The sequence below is a fragment of the Cherax quadricarinatus genome, chromosome 10 (assembly GCF_038502225.1).
Source record: "Cherax quadricarinatus isolate ZL_2023a chromosome 10, ASM3850222v1, whole genome shotgun sequence".
Lineage (NCBI taxonomy): Eukaryota > Metazoa > Arthropoda > Malacostraca > Decapoda > Parastacidae > Cherax > Cherax quadricarinatus.
The window spans coordinates 10,304,343-10,323,292 of NC_091301.1; the positions used below are offsets into that span (position 1 = coordinate 10,304,343).

Consider the following 18,950-nt stretch of genomic DNA (forward strand, 5'->3'; position numbering starts at 1 on the left):
CTAAAATACAGGAGAAGGAAGCATTCAAAATATTGAGAAACAAAAAATACTCTTTTAATCAGGCCATTCCATCAGAATGGAAACACAGTATGTTGGATCATTGCTATAATAAACTCAGAAGAATTTGTAATGAACTCAAGAGCAAACTACAAAGAAAATTAGACATTTTAATTGAAAATAGTGATTGGACAAAGCATGCTAATAACAATTTTGTAATTAACTTATCAGATGAAATTTTAGACAAACATACAACTGCTGCTCTAGGTTTTGGCCTAAGTTTTGCAACTTCAAAAAAACTTAATAATGTTGAAATTGCAAAAGCCTTTTGTAACTTTGAAAAATTTTCTGATTTATCCTCTGATGAAATTAATATTAGTAAAGGAATGATATACAGCTCTATGTTAAAACCAAACATTCCCAATTGCCCTCAAAGATTCTTTAAGTCTTATGATACACTTAATAACAATAAAAATTTGCGCCTTACTAAAGCAGACAAAATAAATGCAATAGTAATTATGAAAGAAAATGATTACCAAGAAAAAATGAATAATCTCTTAGATGATACTGAAACCTATTCTAAACTTAGGAAAAATCCCCTAGAAACCGTTAACAGCAATTTCAATAAAACAATAAAACTTCTACTGAAAGGCAAAGATGAATTAGTCAAACAATTTACTTCCACTAATCCATCTTTACCTTACATGTATGGACTAATAAAAACACACAAACCAGGGAATCCAGTCAGACCAATTATTAGCTCCATAGGGTCAGTTTCATATAAATTATCCAAATGGCTTGTCGATATTTTGAGCCCTATTGTTGGCAAAATTTCTAACTTTAATGTTAAAAACAACATAGACTTGGTTGATAAATTAAACTCCTTGACTGACTTAAATGATTTTAACATGGTTAGTTTTGATGTTACTTCCTTGTTTACGAAAGTTCCTGTTGATGATTTATTAAGTTTCTTATCTGAAGAACTCGTTAACTATGATTTACCATTGCCAGTTCCTACTATCATTAAACTTATTAAACTTTGCATTGTTGATGCAAAATTTGTATTTAATGATAAGTTTTACACTCAGAAGTTTGGTATGGCAATGGGAAATCCTCTTTCACCTGTTCTTAGTAACCTATACATGGAATTTTTTGAAACAAGGTTACTTAACACAATCCTCCCTAATAGAGCTAAATGGTTCAGATATGTTGATGATATTTTGTGTCTTATGCCCAAAAATGTAGATATACACCATTTTCTTGGAAAATTAAATAGCTTAGCCCATTCTATAAACTTTACTGTCGAGTTTGAAGAAAATAACTCATTGCCTTTTCTAGATGTTTTAATTATTAAGGGTAATAATGAATTCAAATTTAAAATTTACAGAAAACCTACAAATAACTGTTCCTATGTCCACTATTATTCCTCGCATCAAGATAGAGTCAAACTGTCTGTTTTCTCATCAATGTTTTTGAGAGCTTTACGAATTTGTAGTCCTGAGTTCATAGATGAGGAAATATCAAAAATTTATGAAATAGGTAATGATTTAAAATACCCAAGAAATGTAATTGATAAATCTTTTAAAGTTGCTAGGAACACTTTTTATAATCCAAAAAAGGGCAACCAGCCTTATTCAACTAAAAATATGTTGGTTCTCCCTTACCATGAAAACTTGGTTGATATGCCTTCTCTTCTTAAGACTTTTAATATTAAAGTTGTATTCAAAAATCTTGATACAGTAAAAAAACTTTTGATTAAGAATTCCCCCCAAAATGCTGATGGATGTGTCTATAAGATTCCTTGTAAAATTTGCGATAAAGTTTATTACGGTCAAACTGGTAAAAATCTCGAACTAAGATTAAAACAACATAAATATAGCATTAGAACTGGACAAGATTCCAATGCTCTATTTATTCATGTAAGAGATTTTAACCATCCAATTGATTTTCAAAAAGTTGAGGAAGTAGTATCAAGCAAGTCCATGGTCGACAGGAATATAATTGAATCTTGTTTCATAAAAAGCAGTTTTGACAATAATATGAATATTTCCTTTGGTTTATATAAATTAGATCCATTTATAATTAATAGAATTTGGGTAGAATTTAATAATACACTGGACAAATAAATAGCTTGGGGGTGAGTTTTGCAAAGGACCTGTCCAAGTTGGCTCGCCGCGCGTCACGTGTTTAACCGTTGTGGGATCTGATAGTGAGGTGCTGGCCGACCCCTTATATAGCTTCCTTGGATGCTTCACTTTCATAGTTCCTTGATAATGTGAGTAGTCACGAAAGCGCTTGGAATTTCTCTATTCTTTCAGAGTGGTTGTTTTGCATATATATATATATATATATATATATATATATATATATGTCGTGCCGAATAGGCAGAACTTGCGATCTTGGCTTAAATAGCAACGCTCATCTTGCCATATAGGACAAGTGAAAATTTGTGTATGCAATAATTTCGCCAAAATCATTCTGAACCTAACGAAAAAAATATATTTCACTGTGTTTGTTTAGTATTAAATTATTGTAAACAAATCTAAAATATATATTTAGTTGGATTAGGCTAAAATAAATTGTTCTTGTTAATATATATATATATATATATATATATATATATATATATATATATATATATATATATATATATATATATATATATATCATATTCATTCGAAAGATAGCTCCAGGATGCCACCCACGACAGTTCATTATTACCCAGGTACCTATTGACTACTAGGTAAACAGAGGCAACAGGTGGAAGGAGCCCGGCATATGAGTACTCCAGCCGTCTGCAGTTTTGTGTATGACCCGGTTATGTCACGACCTGACACGGCTCTCTCTCTCTCTCTCTCTCTCTCTCTCTCTCTCTCTCTCTCTCTCTCTCTCTCTCTAGACCTCTAGACAGGGAGATCAATCGTTCAGTAATCCCTGAAGGAGGAACGAAGCTCCTGTCATTTCACACCACCACAGCTACACCTTAACCACAGCACGACCATCTACCACTACCACCACCACAGCGGCACCATCTACCACTACCTTCGCCACAGCACGACCATCTACCACTACCACCACCACAGCGGCACCATCTACCACTACAATCGCCACAGCACGACCATCTACCACTACCACCACCACAGCGGCACCATCTACCACTACCTTCGCCACAGCACGACCATCTACCACTACCACCACCACAGCGGCACCATCTACCACTACCTTCGCCACAGCACCACTATCTACCACTACCACCAACACAGCGGCACCATCTACCACTACCTTCGCCACAGCACCACTATCTACCACTACCACCACCACAGCAGCACCATCTACCACTACCACCACCACAGCGGCACCATCTACCACTACCTTCGCCACAGCACCACTATCTACCACTACCACCACCACAGCAGCACCATCTACCACTACCTTCGCCACAGCACCACCATCTACCACTACCACCACCACAGCGGCACCATCTACCACTACCTTCGCCACAGCACCACCATCTACCACTACCACCACCACGGCACCACCATCTACCACTACCACCACCACAACGCCAGCATCTACCACTACATTCACCACAGCACCACCATCTACCACTACCTCCACCACAGCACCACCATCTACCATTTCCTCCACAACAGCACCACCATCTACCACTACCACCACCACAGCACCACCATCTACCACTACCCCACCACAGCGCCACCATCTACCACTACCTCCACCACAGCACCACCATCTACCATTTCCTCCACAACAGCACCACCATCTACCACTACCACCACCACAGCACCACCATCTACCACTACCCCACCACAGCGCCACCATCTACCACTACCTCCACCACAGCACCACCATCTACCACTACCACCACCACCACAGCACCACCATCTACCACTACCACCACCACAGCGCCACCATCTACCACTACCTTCATCACAACACCACCATCTACCACTACCACCACCACCACAGCACCACCATCTACCACTACCACCACCACAGCACCACCATCTACCACTACCCCACCACAGCGCCACCATCTACCACTACCTCCACCACAGCACCACCATCTACCACTACCACCACCACAGCACCACCATCTACCACTACCTTCACCACAGCACCACCATCTGTCACTACCTTAACCAAAGCACCACCATCTGTCACTACCTTAACCACAACACCACCACCTGTCACTACCTTAACCACAGTACCACCATCTGTCACTACCTTCACCACAGCACCACCACCTGTCACTACCTTAACCACAGTACCACCATCTGTCACTACCTTCACCACAGCACCACCACCTGTCACTACCTTAACCACAGCACCACCAACTGTCACTACCTTCACCACAGCACCACCACCTGTCACTACCTTAACCACAGCACCACCAACTGTCACTACCTTCACCACAGCACCACCACCTGTCACTACCTTAACCACAGCACCACCAACTGTCACTACCTTCACCACAGCACCACCACCTGTCACTACCTTAACCACAGCACCACCAACTGTCACTACCTTCACCACAGCACCACCACCTGTCACTACCTTAACCACAGCACCACCAACTGTCACTACCTTCACCACAGCACCACCACCTGTCAGTACCTTAACCACAGCACCACCACCTGTCACTACCTTCACCACAGCACCACCACCTGTCAGTACCTTAACCACAGCACCACCATCTGCCACTATCATCACAGCACCACCACCTGTCACTACCTTAACCACAGCACCACCAAACTCATCAACACTGACATCAGTCTCATCAACCACCACTACTAGAATCAATCAAGACCCAGCACAATAACCACTATCATTAAACATCCAATATCAACCACGTTACCAGCACTAATCAACTACCACTACTACTACTAGTAATAATAATAATAATAAAAATAATAATAATAATAATAATAATAATAATAATAATAATAATAATAATAATAATAATAACAATAAAAATAATAATAACAATAATAATAATAATAATAATAATAATAATAATAATAATAATAATAATAATAATAATAATAATAATAATAATAATAATAAATAAATAATAATAATAATATATCTGATCTTATAACAATCACTATGTTACGTCAATTAAATTGATGAAGTCCCATTGATATATATACTACAACTATTATCATCCACCACCACCACCACCGTCAACAACTATTCTCCTCTGCATCACCACAATTCGCGGGGCCGACATGAAGCCTGTGTTTGGAATCACTTGTGCATTGCAGCTCATACCTGTAGTTAATTGCAAACTTGCTCACCTGATGGACACGTTGGCCATCTGATCAGGCCACAAGGACGCTAGTCACGCTCACACCTACCCTCAGAGGGGTCTCGGGGTCAACATTTCAGGAAGGAAGATCGAGCATACAGTTTGAAAGAGAAATAGGGCTGTATTGCACGCACACGCGCAAACACGCGCACTTAGACACAAACACACACACACACACATGTTAGTAATGTTACTGTGTACTTGTGTAGTATACTTAGATAATCGCATCTACGTTATAGATAGGCTCCCTGGCTCGCTGTGACGTCTGGAGTTCCTCAAACGTGATCCGTAGGCCAGAGGCCCCACTCTCAGTTATTCTCTCTCCACTCGGTAAACATAGACAAGAAAAGCAGGCTCCTGGGCTACGCTACAAGATTCTCATAATTATACGCCTTCAGACATCCAACGTGTGTATTTCTTACTCCAGCATCCCCTCTCGACCCCTCCCCCCACACAGGGGAACATGGTAATGACGTATAAATTACTGAGAGAAATTGCCAAGGTGGACAGGGCTAGAATGTTTCAGAGATGAATCACAGGAACAAGGGGACACAACTGGAAGTTGAAAACTCAGACGAATAATAGGGATGTTAGGAAGTATTTCTTCAGCATTAGAGTTGTCAGGAAGTGGAACAATCTGGAGAGTGAAGTAGTGGAGGCAGGATCCATACATAGCTTTAAGAAGAGGTACGATAAGGCTCTTGAAACGGAGAGAGTGGACCTAGAGAAGATACTGGACCGGGAGCTGTGCCTCGACCCCTGCAACCACAAATGGGTGAGTACACACACACACACAAACACGAGCGAGCGCATGCGTACCAGGTCACAATGATAACTTTATTCACATAGTGTCAGGTCAAACACGGGCAAAATTATACGAGAGAGAGAGAGAGAGAGAGAGAGAGAGAGAGAGAGAGAGAGAGAGAGAGAGAGAGAGAGAGAGAGAGAGCAGCAGCAACACAACAATCAAGACCCTACTAGCAATCTGATACTATACGAATCATTCAGTGGAGCCCGGCTTCCCACTCAGGGCACCAAAACAACCCTTTCACTACCACCGAGGTCCCCATCCCATTAATCGAGTCATTCCACCTTAAATTAACCCTTAACTTTCAGGATTGGGCTAGCTAAATCACCTGCACAATAACACTCTGGGTGACACAGTCCTCCAGTAATGAAATTAGGACCTATTTTTCTAGCATTGGAAGTTGTCGAAATATATGTGTATCTGGAATTTTATTTTCTTTCACATTTTGGTCTGTTTTTCTAGGTGATTTTCATTAAATTGTAGCAGTAGTTATAGTAACTGTAGTTGCAGTAGTTGTAGTAGTAGTAGTAGTTGTTGTAGTAGCAGCAGTAGTAATAGCTATAGTAGTAATAATAATAGTAGTAGTAATAGTAGCAGTAATACTAGTAGTAGTAATAGTGCTATTAGTTATGATATTAGCAGTAATAGTAGTAGCAGTTTGTAGTAGTAATAACAGCAGTAAGAATATATATATATACACACACACACACACACAATATATATATATATATATATATATATATATATATATATATATATATATATATATATATATATATATATATATATATATATATCAATAATAACACTGCGACTAGCCAGGGACTCGAACCCATGCTGCTTTAGCCTGCCTCATGGTGGGCGAAAACTCATGACGCCTTAATCCACTGGCCCATACAATCTCAGTGGATTAATACGTCTTAAGTTTTCGCCCACCATGAGGCAGGCCAAAGTAGCATGGGTTCGAGTCCTTGCCTAGTCGCAGTGTTGTTATTGATCAATACCACTCGTTCGTGGGCACAATAATATATATATATATATATATATATATATATATATATATATATATATATATATATATATATATATATCAGGCATCACCCAGCAGAGCTAGGTGTTGTACCGTGATCCGAGGATATACAATGGTGTGGGGTGCCCACAGCTACTTTCATTCTACTCCCTGTTTGATGTCTTAGCCTCCACAATCAGTATAGTATATAGTATTATAACCACGAACAAGTGGTATTTAATCAGTAACAACACTGCGACTAGCCGAGGGATCGAACCCGTGTTGTCTTAGCCCGCCATGAAAATTCACGATACTCTAACCCACTACATATATATATATATATATATATATATATATATATATATATATATATATATATATATATATATATATATATATATATATATATATATATATATATATATATATGTGTGTGTGTGTGTGTGTGTGTGTGTGTGTACTCACCTAGTTGTACTCACCTAGTTGAGGTTGCGGGGGTCGAGTCCGAGCTCCTGGCCCCGCCTCTTCACTGATCGCTACTATGTCACTCTCCCTGAGCCGTGAGCTTTATCATACCTCTTCTTAAAGCTATGTATGGATCCTGCCTCCACTACATCGCTTCCCAAACTATTCCACTTACTGACTACTCTGTGGCTGAAGAAATACTTCCTAACATCCCTGTGATTCATCTGTGTCTTCAGCTTCCAACTGTGTCCCCTTGTTACTGTGTCCAATCTCTGGAACATCCTGTCTTTGTCCACCTTGTCAATTCCTCTCAGTATTTTGTATGTCGTTATCATGTCCCCCCTATCTCTCCTGTCCTCCAGTGTCGTCAGGTTGATTTCCCTTAACCTCCCCTCGTAGGACATACCTCTTAGCTCTGGGACTAGTCTTGTTGCAAACCTTTGCACTTTCTCTAGTTTCTTTACGTGCTTGGCTAGGTGTGGGTTCCAAACTGGTGCCGCATACTCCAATATGGGCCTAACGTATACGGTGTACAGGGTCCTGAACGATTCCTTATTAAGATGTCGGAATGCTGTTCTGAGGTTTGCTAGGCGCCCATATGCTGCAGCAGTTATTTGGTTGATGTGCGCTTCAGGAGATGTGCCTGGTGTTATACTCACCCCAAGATCTTTTTCCTTGAGTGAGGTTTGTAGTCTCTGACCCCCTAGACTGTACTCCGTCTGCGGCCTTCTTTGCCCTTCCCCAATCTTCATGACTTTGCACTTGGTGGGATTGAACTCCAGGAGCCAATTGCTGGACCAGGTCTGCAGCCTGTCCAGATCCCTTTGTAGTTCTGCCTGGTCTTCGATCGAGTGTATTCTTCTCATCAACTTCACGTCATCTGCAAACAGGGACACCTCAGAGTCTATTCCTTCCGTCATGTCGTTCACAAATACCAGAAACAGCACTGGTCCTAGGACTGACCCCTGCGGGACCCCGCTGGTCACAGGTGCCCACTCTGACACCTCGCCACGTACCATGACTCGCTGCTGTCTTCCTGACAAGTATTCCCTGATCCATTGTAGTGCCTTCCCTGTTATCCCTGCTTGGTCCTCCAGTTTTTGCACCAATCTCTTGTGTGGAACTGTGTCAAACGCCTTCTTGCAGTCCAAGAAAATGCAATCCACCCACCCCTCTCTCTCTTGTCTTACTGCTGTCACCATGTCATAGAACTCCAGTAGGTTTGTGACACAGGATTTCCCGTCCCTGAAACCATGCTGGCTGCTGTTGATGAGATCATTCCTTTCTAGGTGTTCCACCACTCTTCTCCTGATAATCTTCTCCATGATTTTGCATACTATACATGTCAGTGACACTGGTCTGTAGTTTAATGCTTCATGTCTGTCTCCTTTTTTAAAGATTGGGACTACATTTGCTGTCTTCCATGCCTCAGGCAATCTCCCTGTTTCGATAGATGTATTGAATATTGTTGTTAGGGGTACACATAGCGCCTCTGCTCTGTGTGTGTGTGTGTGTGTGTGTGTGTGTGTGTGTGTGTGTGTAGTCCGTTAGAGCATCGTGAATTTTCATGGCGGGCTAAGACAGTGGGGATGTCCTGTTTAAGGGCAATGTGTGGTGTAAATATTTTGCAGAAAATTCGGAGTGTGGAAATTAGGAGAAGGTGTGGAGTTAATAAAAGTATTAGTCCGATGGCAGAAGAGGGGTTGTTGAGGTGGTTTGGTCATTTAGAGAGAATGGATCAAAGTAGAATGACATGGGGAGCGTATAAATCTATAGGGGAGAGAAAGGCGGGGTAGGGGTCGTCCTCGAAAAGGTTGGAAGGAAGGGGTAAGGGAGGTTTTGTGGGCGAGGGGTTGGACTTCCAGCAGGCGTGCATGAGCGTGTTCGATAGGAGTGAATGGAGATGAATGGTATTTGGGACTTGACGATCTGTTGGAGTGTGAGCAGGGTGATATTTAGTGAAGGGATTCATGGAAATCGGTTATTTTTATATAGCCGGACTTGAGTCCTGGAAATGGGAAGTACAATGCCTGCACTTTAAAGGAGGGATTTGGGATACTGGCAGTTTGGAGGGATATGTTGTGTATCTTTATACGTATATACTTCTAAACTGTTGTGTTCTGAGCACCTCTGCAAAAACAGTGATTATGTGTGAGTGAGGTGAAAGAGTTGAATGATGATGAAAGTATTTTCTTTTTGGGGATTTTCTTTATTTTTGGGTCACCCTGCCTCGGTGGGAGACGGCCGACAGCAAACGGCTACAGCAAAACGGCTACAGCAAACCCTCAATTCTTTTGTTTGGAGAACATGAAATTCAATCATCAGAGGGTGTTCAGCAGGGTGACCCACTCGCTCCACTTCTCTTCTGCTTGGCAGTAAGAGAACTAACTTCCAGCCTACGCAGTGAGCTCAATATCTGGTACCTGGATGACGGCACTCTGGCAGGCACTGAAGAGTCCCTCTTGGGGAACCTACAACTGGTGAAAACACAGGGAGAAGACTTGGGACTCATCCTCAATCCCTCCAAGTGTGAAATCATCACAGCGAACCAGGAAATAATCAATGCTGTGCGAAGAATCCTCCCAGAAGTCTCACCTACAACTCCGTCCAACAGTACCCTCTTGGGGGCACCGCTGGGTCACCAGGCCATCGATACTGTCCTCAGGGACAAATTGAATGACCTGATGAGAATGGAGGAGAGAATAAGCGATCTTGATGCCCATGATGCTCTGTATCTCCTCACAAGGTGTCTTACTATGCCAAGACTCACTTATTTCTTGAGGTGTGCACCCTCTTTTGACAACCCAACACTCGATGAATATGACGCACGCCTGAGATCAACTTTTAAGAAGGCACTGAACCTGTCACTAGAGGATGAGCAATGGGATCAGGCAACCCTCCCAGTGCGACTGGGAGGTATAGGGGTGCGTAAAGCAACACTTGTTGCTTTACCTGCTTTTCTGTCTTCGTGTTTGGCTTCCAGTGCATTAGTCAAGAAGATAGTGCCCGAACGCTTGAGAGACTTGGTAGGAGCTCAAGACCCCAGGTTTACTGAAGCAGCGATTCGGTGGGACACCCTTACAGACTCCTCCAGTAGACCAGCTCCTCCCAAAGAGCACAAACAGTCCCACTGGGACAAACCGATCATGGAAAAAATCGCCAACACAATGCTCTCCAATGCTTCAGGAAAGAACAAAGCTCGTCTCCTGGCAGTGAAGGCACCACACTCAGGAGATTTCCTGTTAGCTGTTCCCAATTCCTCCCTGGGCACCCGTCTCGACCCACAGGCCATTCGGATTGGTGTTGCTCTTCGCCTAGCCGCCCCCATCCTCACCGAACATAGGTGTATTTGCGGCAGGGCGACAGCTGATCAATTCGGACTTCATGGTCTCGTGTGCCACACAGCAGAAGGGAAGTATGCCAGACATGAGGAGATCAATGACATAATAAAGAGAAGCCTCGCCACAGCCCGTTGCCCAGCTCAACGGGAACCCCAAGTACAGAGGTCTGATGGAAGTCAAAAGCGTCCTGATGGAGCCACTATGCTACCCTGGAAGGATGGAAAGCAGATTGCCTGGGACTACACCTGTGCTGTCACATTGGCAGACACCTACTTGCCATACTCTTTAGTGGAAGGGGGTGGAGCTGCCAGCCACAGGGAGACCCAGAAGATCCGAAAATATGAAGACCTTCCCCCTTGCTATAACTTCATTCCAATAGGGTCGGAGACCCTTGGAGCATGGGGCAAGTGTGCTCTAAAGTTCCTCAAAGAGCTGGGTGAAAAGCTCATCATAGAAACCAAGGACCACAGGGCGACCAGCTTCCTCTTTCAGAGACTCAGTGTTGCGATCCAGAGAGGAAATGCCTGCAGCATTCTGGGCACGCGGCCCACCGCAGAGGAGCTGGACGAAGTATTCGAGATACTGAAGTCAAGAAGCCAGAAACGGAATGGTATGATGTGGGTATAATTCGTGGAACAGTATGTACAGTACAAGTATATATATATATATATATATATATATATATATATATATATATATATATATATATATATATATATATATATATATATATATATATATATATATATATATATATATATATATATATATATATATATATATATATATATATATATATATATATATATACATATATATATAAATTGTACATTTAATGGTGAACTAATTTGCTAACTCAAAAGTCCAGCGGTTATTTATTCTTTTCATTTCTGAATAATGGAGTCTTGATTGCTGTCAGTTACCCCGGATTTCATTCGTTAAAAGGCCTTAACGGCTATTATAAGGAAATAGAAAAAATCCCGTCGGGGATTAAAGAAAACTCTCAGTGTATGTGTGCTGCGAGATACACTTCACTTGGTATATATGTCCTTCCAGTGTGTATATCCCGGGGCCACATGATGTGTTACACATCCAATGTATATATCTTATTATTATTATTGTTATTATTATTATTATTATTATTTTTATTACCATTATTATTATTATTATTATTATTATTATTATTACTATTATTATTATTATTATTATTATTATTAATATATTATTAAGAGTGTAGCAATAATAAATATTTTTATAAGTATTATTATTATTATCAAAACTGTAGAAATAATAAATATTTTTATAAGTATTATAAATAGAGATATTAGAAATATTATCATGAATGTATACACGGTGAGGTGTATATCTCGTAGTGTGCAAAACAACCACTGTGAAAAAAATATTTCCTTGATAATGTGAGAAATCACGAAAGCGCCTAGAATTTCACTATTTTCTCACCTTTGTTGTTTTGCAGATTGTAATATCACTTGTTTATTGTGATCCTGTTGTATCTCTCAGCGTACGTAAATACACTGAGAGTTTAATCCTTGTTCCAGGAGATTGAAGCATTCTGGACTGGTGGTGAATAGGTGACAGGTTGCCTTAATAACCCTCTTAGCAGTAGGTAGGCTTTCAACCCATCAACCAATGTTACCATCTACCTAACGAGGCTAACGAATCGATAGACTCGTTTGTCGATAGATTCTCAGAAGCCAGACTCCTAACAGGGTATCAGATTCTCCTAGTGTTATTGAAGAATTCCCACATGCACGAGCGAGAAACCTTATAGATTACACGGAGGTGTTTTATTTTTTTATTCATTTCAGTTTTATGATGAAGGTTTACTTGTCATAACCTCTGAAAACTTCTCTACTTTGACTTGTGATACACTTCTTACTGTAACATGGAAAAGAGATTGTAGTCCAATAAACGCATATTCATATTTGTATACCTCTCTTCTATGGGTATATACACTTATTTTTGAGTTGTGGAGCTCGTGGTGATTTTTCTATTTAATGTTGCTGTGGTAATACAATATTTGCGAATAATACAATCTTTGCGATTGTAAAGATCTTGCTGATATTTGTTCCACGGAACTGTAATTTGAAATCTTTTCCATGGATGAGGAGAGAAATGTCAAGATGAAGACAATGGTATTAAACGCCGTTCTACCCTCCAATACGTGAATCCAAGTGGCGTACTGGCAGTGTTTAGTTCTACGCAGAGCGACACTTTGTCCCAATGCAAGGTCGTTCTGCAACCTGTTCGTTCTTTCCTTAGCCAGGCTGGCTGTGAGACTGCTCCTCAGTCTCGTTATTAACGAAGGGAGGATCGTATCCTCACCCCTTCCCGCATTCAGTGATCCCCGCACAGGAGGTTCGGCTCTTCACATGAACGCAATAATAATAATAATAATAATAATAATAATAATAATAATAATAATAATAATAATAATAATAATAATAATAATAATAATAATAATAATAATTTGTTGTTTACACTTGTCATCACAACGTCCCGTGTACTGATAAACCAGCCGGACGAGACACAGACCTGCTGGACGAGACAGACCTGCCGGACGAGACATAGACCAGCCGGACGAGACAGATCAGCCGGACGAGACACAGACCTGCTGGACGAGACAGACCAGCTGGACAAAATATAGACCTGCCGGACGAGACAAAGTTTCTCAGACCTCGTTAGAGACAGACCTCTCGTCCTCCAGTTGACTCTGTGTAGTAAATTAAATTTTTGCTAATTCGTGAAAAGCTCTACACAGAGAGAAACGTTGTCCTAATAAAAGTTCTGCAAAGAGCGAAACGTGTTGGCGTTGTCTACGTACAGCTACTAACGTAATGGATAATAGGACGCAAATGCATAAACCTAGGACATCTTTTGTGGGTGCGTTTCGGTTCTGGGAACTTGGTCGCTCCATATGAGATCCATCCAAAGTCCCAGAACCGAGAGTATACACTTGTGTCCTTTCAACCGTAGTGTCGTTATCGCTATACTTCCCTCCTCTAGAAAGTTAAACTCAAAGGAGGAAGTAAAGTGCCCCCTTGTGTTACCCCTCCTCTAGCTACCACTGGAAAAGCAATCCCGGGTAAAAGGAGTTACGCTTCCCAGGGTAGACATAAAACTATTCGATCCATGTCCGTCGCTTACCCAGGCGAAGCAATCGTGGAAAAGGGTGACCACGGGGGGCCCAAGGCAAGCATTTAACCCCTTCACCAACTACCAGTTTCGTGCATAGCAGATTTCTTCTGCCTGAGGGATTTCCTAAACCCAGTGTTGCGGTAATAGGGCGCGGTGACCCCCTGTGATTAATTGCTGAAAACCCCGTGAATGAAGCTCTTAGAAGATTAGATAAAACTCAGCTCATTACCCTGATGTACGGTTGCAGAACTGTAAAAAAATGTAATCCCTCTTCGCACGATGACTGTAGCTCATCACCCCAGCAAGAACAATGCTTGCATCAGCAGCGGTTATTATACAGTCTAGGTAAGAACCACATCTGTTTACACAGTACATGGTGTAAACTACTATTATGCAATACACGTACCACTAACCAGTACACGTACCATTACCCAATACACGTACCACTAACCAGTACACGTACCACTAACCAATACACGTACCACTAACCAATACACGTACCACTAACCAATACACGTACCACTAACCAATACACGTACCACTAACCAATACATGTACCACTAACCAATACACGTACCACTACCCAATACACGCATTCATACACGTCTCCGTGTATTTACCTACATGTATTGGGTGTATGTTTCAAGAATAACTGGTTTCTGTGGAGATGGAAGCAGACTCACTTCTTGTAGTTGATTAAGATATTTAATGTATTATTATTATTATAATCAAAAAGAAGCGCTAAGCCACAAGGACTATACAGCAAATTATGTAGCAAATTAGAATATTTCGCCCGCTGCGCAAGTGAAACGTTTTAATTAAAGTTTACACTTGCTGCTTGTCTGGCTTCTTCTACAACTTTACTTTTAATGCCAGTTTAGAGTTTCATCTCAATTCTTAAAATTTTTCGTGGTACAGATATTCCCACATTTTTTATCAAAAAATGAGTAAATTAGAGGCTACAAATTCCACTAAAAGTATCGTATCTGGAGACCATTCAGTAATCGTAGATGGTATTCCCATACCATCTACCATTATAGGATTCAATCTCACATCTGCAACATTTTACTAACTGATACAAGGGTTTTTAAGGCCGGCCTCTCTGTGTCTTTCAAACAGTGACTAGTTCTTAAATAGTCTTTAAGCATTAGGATTAGTCTACCCGAAATGCGCCACATGCAGTATACAGGTAATGTAAACTACATTATCTGTATACTGCAGAAAAGAAATCAATTTATTATTATTAATCTGACAGTTTACATCATCACTTAGCCACTCTTTTGATATGTTATCCTACCTAGTACCTGGCTATGTTGACTAGTGTTTCCTATCAAAGAGGGAATTAGAAAGCAACTGACCTTGTGACATTCCTGGTGCCCTTGTCTCTGGCCATGGAGACGACAATGACGCTGTTTCCCGACACTCCCAGCAGGAAGGTGAGGGCGTGGGTCACCACGATGGGCACGAAGCTGGGGTTGGCTCTGTGCGGCTTCCTCATCTCCAGCGGGTCCTCCAGAGGGATGCAGTTGTCCCAGAAGTAGGTCTTGTTCTCGTGAATGTAGGTACACCCGACTCCTGCTGCTATGCCTCCTGCAGCGCCTACGGCAGCCCTGTCCCCGCTTGTGGGAGCGACGGGATCCAACGCCCCATAGGAGAGGTTCATCAGGACCCCAGAGAAGAAGAAATGGGGATCCATGGGTTCCCCAGGGTCAAAGGAGGTAAAGTTTATGTCATAGGAAAGATTCATGTTGGCTTCGAGAACTGGTTTTCCCAGCAAGACTCTGAAGCCAAAAGGGATGATGCTGGTGTCTCCTTTGTTTCACACCTTTGCGAGAGTAACGTAGTATTTTCTGACTTTCTTAAACATTATTGCAAAATTGCTACTTTCTTGTTTATTTAAAAGAAAATCAGACATATTATTTACAAGCTGATTTCACATTAGCGGCCAAAATTTATGTTCATTTATGATTTTCGCATTTACATTTGTCCTGCCCACTCTAGAAACAGTTCATGGGATAGCACAGAAACCTACTTGCACATTATATATGTATACTAAAGAGGTTTCAAGACTTGCTGCTGCATTATAGCGGAGATTTATTCCCTCACACAATCACTTGTTTTTCCTGGGTCTTGTTCTATTTTTTCTCTAATAAACTATTGTATTCTTAATTTTTTTTTCGTTTGTACTACAAAATCATTTTCACATTTGATGCGAAAAAAAGAATATATATATATATATATATATATATATATATATATATATATATATATATATATATATATATATATATATATATATATATATATATATATATATATATGCAATAAGATCACAGTAAACAGGTGATTTCAAAATATGCAAAAAACCACTCTGAAAGAATAGAGAAATTCCAAGCGCTCTCGTGACTACTCACATTATCAAGGAACTATGAAAGTAAAGCATCCAAGGAAGCTATATAAGGGGTCTGGCCAGCACCTCACTATCAGATCCCACAACGGTTAAACACCTGACGCACGCCGACCTAACTTGGATAGGTCCTTTGCACAATAGTTTGTGGGGTGAGTTGTGCAAAGGACCTATCCAAGTTGGGTCGGCGTGCGTCAGGTGTTTAACCCTTGTGGGATCTGATAGTGAGGTGCTGGCCAGACCCCTTATATAGCTTCCTTGGATGCTTTACTTTCATAGTTCCTTTATAAAGTGAGTAGTCACGAAAGCGCTTGGAATTTCTGTATTCTTTCAGAGTGGTTGTTTTGCATATATATATATATATATATATATATATATATATATATATATATATATATATATATATATATATATATATATATATATATTAATATTTATATATAGGATGGGGTCCACCTCTGGTGTAAATTGTGGGACCCAGAGCCTCGTAGAAGTGGATAAAAGGCTTCAATGAAGAATATTTGGATTTCTTCCTGAAGCTGTTTGAATATTCCACTTCCATCTTTTCATTCTTTTTTACCAACAGGTATATTTTATTACATAATATGGTACAAAAGGTTCAAGAGATATATTGTTGATATAAAGATGGTATATACAGTACATGAGATGTGAGAGATACATGTCTAGTACATATTGTTTCATGTTTGTCACTGATTATAATGCGAAAATCTCATCCAGCTCTTCAGAACTGGGGCGTGTGCCCAAAATACAGCAGGTATTACCCCTCTGAACAGCAGCGCTGAGTCGCTAGAACAGAAAACTAGCTTCCCTGGGATCCCTAGTTATCCTGATAAGTCTTTTGCCTAGCCCCTCGGATTTACGGCACACAAAACCATGGTACCGAATCGGTCTGCTGCTTCACTGCCACAAATACACCTGTGCTCGGCGAGAATAGAGGCGGAAAGTCGAAGGACAACACCAATGCGGATAGTCTGTGGGTCCAGCCGTGTGCCAAGGCTGGAGTTGGGAACAGCCAACAGAAAGTCCCCTGCATGAGGAGCTCTCACTGCCAGAAGGCGGACTCTATCCTTCCCTGACACACTCTGAAGCACTGTTGAGGCTATTTTCTATACTATCGGGCCATCCCAGTGCGACTGTTTGCAGTTGTTCGGGGGTGCAGGTCTGGTTTCAGAGCCCTTTAGATTATCCCAGATCATGGCTCCGTCAATGAACTTTTGGTCCTGGACTCCAATCTTGTCCGTAAGATATATATATATATATATATATATATATATATATATATATATATATATATATATATATATATATATATATATATATATATATATATATATATATACATGTATATATATGTCGTGCCGAATAGGCAGAACTTGCGATCTTGGCTTAAATAGCAACGCTCATCTTGCCATATAAGACAAGCGAAAATTTGTGTATGCAATAATTTCGCCAAAATCATTCTGAACCTAACGAAAAAATATATATTTCATTGTGTTTGTTTTGTATTAAATTACTGTAAACGTTTTTAAAATATATTTAGTAGGATTAGGCTAAAATAAATTGCGCTTGTTATAATAAGGTTAGGTAAATTTTCTAAGATTCTTTTGGTGCGAAATTATAAATTTTTACATTAACATAAATGAAAAAAATATATCTTTAAACGTATAAGAGAAATTTTTAGAAAGAACTTAATTTTAAATGAGTTCTTGCTAATTGACCAGTTTTACATATTCGGCACGACATATATATATATATATATATATATATATATATATATATATATATATATATATATATATATATATATATATATATATATATATATATATATATATATTATTTTATGGTCGTGAATATAGTGATGGGAAATCAATAAATCGACGATATCTTTCTCAGTACTGAAGAGAGTGTAAGCTTCTGAGAGACGCCCCCAAGGTGCGACTCATCCAACCACGCTTGTGCGTCCCTGCGAGAGATAAGGAATCTCCACTGCAGCTACTGATCCCTTCAAGTAGGATGCCTTGATGCTGGGGAAGGCCTCTCGATGTAAGGAATTGAATTCAATGATAACTCGATACGTCCAAAGAGATTTCATATTTTCTCATCCTCTTTATATCAGAGAGCGACGCCAATTGAAGAAATTCTTTAGTGAAATCTGCTGGGAGATGGTCTGGGTATTTCTGACTTCAGTATCTGATTTCTTTGCTGACTTCGGCACTTGATATGCTACAGTTTGGACAAGTAAATATAAATCACAAGAGCCCTTTTTTTTGCACACAACTTTTTCGATGAAGCTCTACGCAGAGCGAGACGATATTATATATATATATATATATATATATATATATATATATATATATATATATATATATATATAACGTCGTGCAGAATATGTAAAACTGGTCAATTAGCAAGAA

General features: G+C 40.2%; 1 protein-coding gene across 1 annotated transcript in view; it reads right to left on the minus strand.

The window, feature by feature from the left end:
- The window catches only part of LOC128687760 (allatostatin-A receptor-like), a 182,973-nt gene extending 167,003 nt beyond the window's left edge, over positions 1-15,970 (minus strand). Inside the window, exon 1 of the mRNA XM_070083615.1 lies at positions 15,464-15,970. Within this exon, the coding sequence (XP_069939716.1) occupies positions 15,464-15,852 (389 nt within the window). The 5' untranslated portion in view covers positions 15,853-15,970. The remainder of the gene's footprint in view (positions 1-15,463) is intronic.
- Between the last annotated feature and the right edge of the window lie 2,980 nt (positions 15,971-18,950).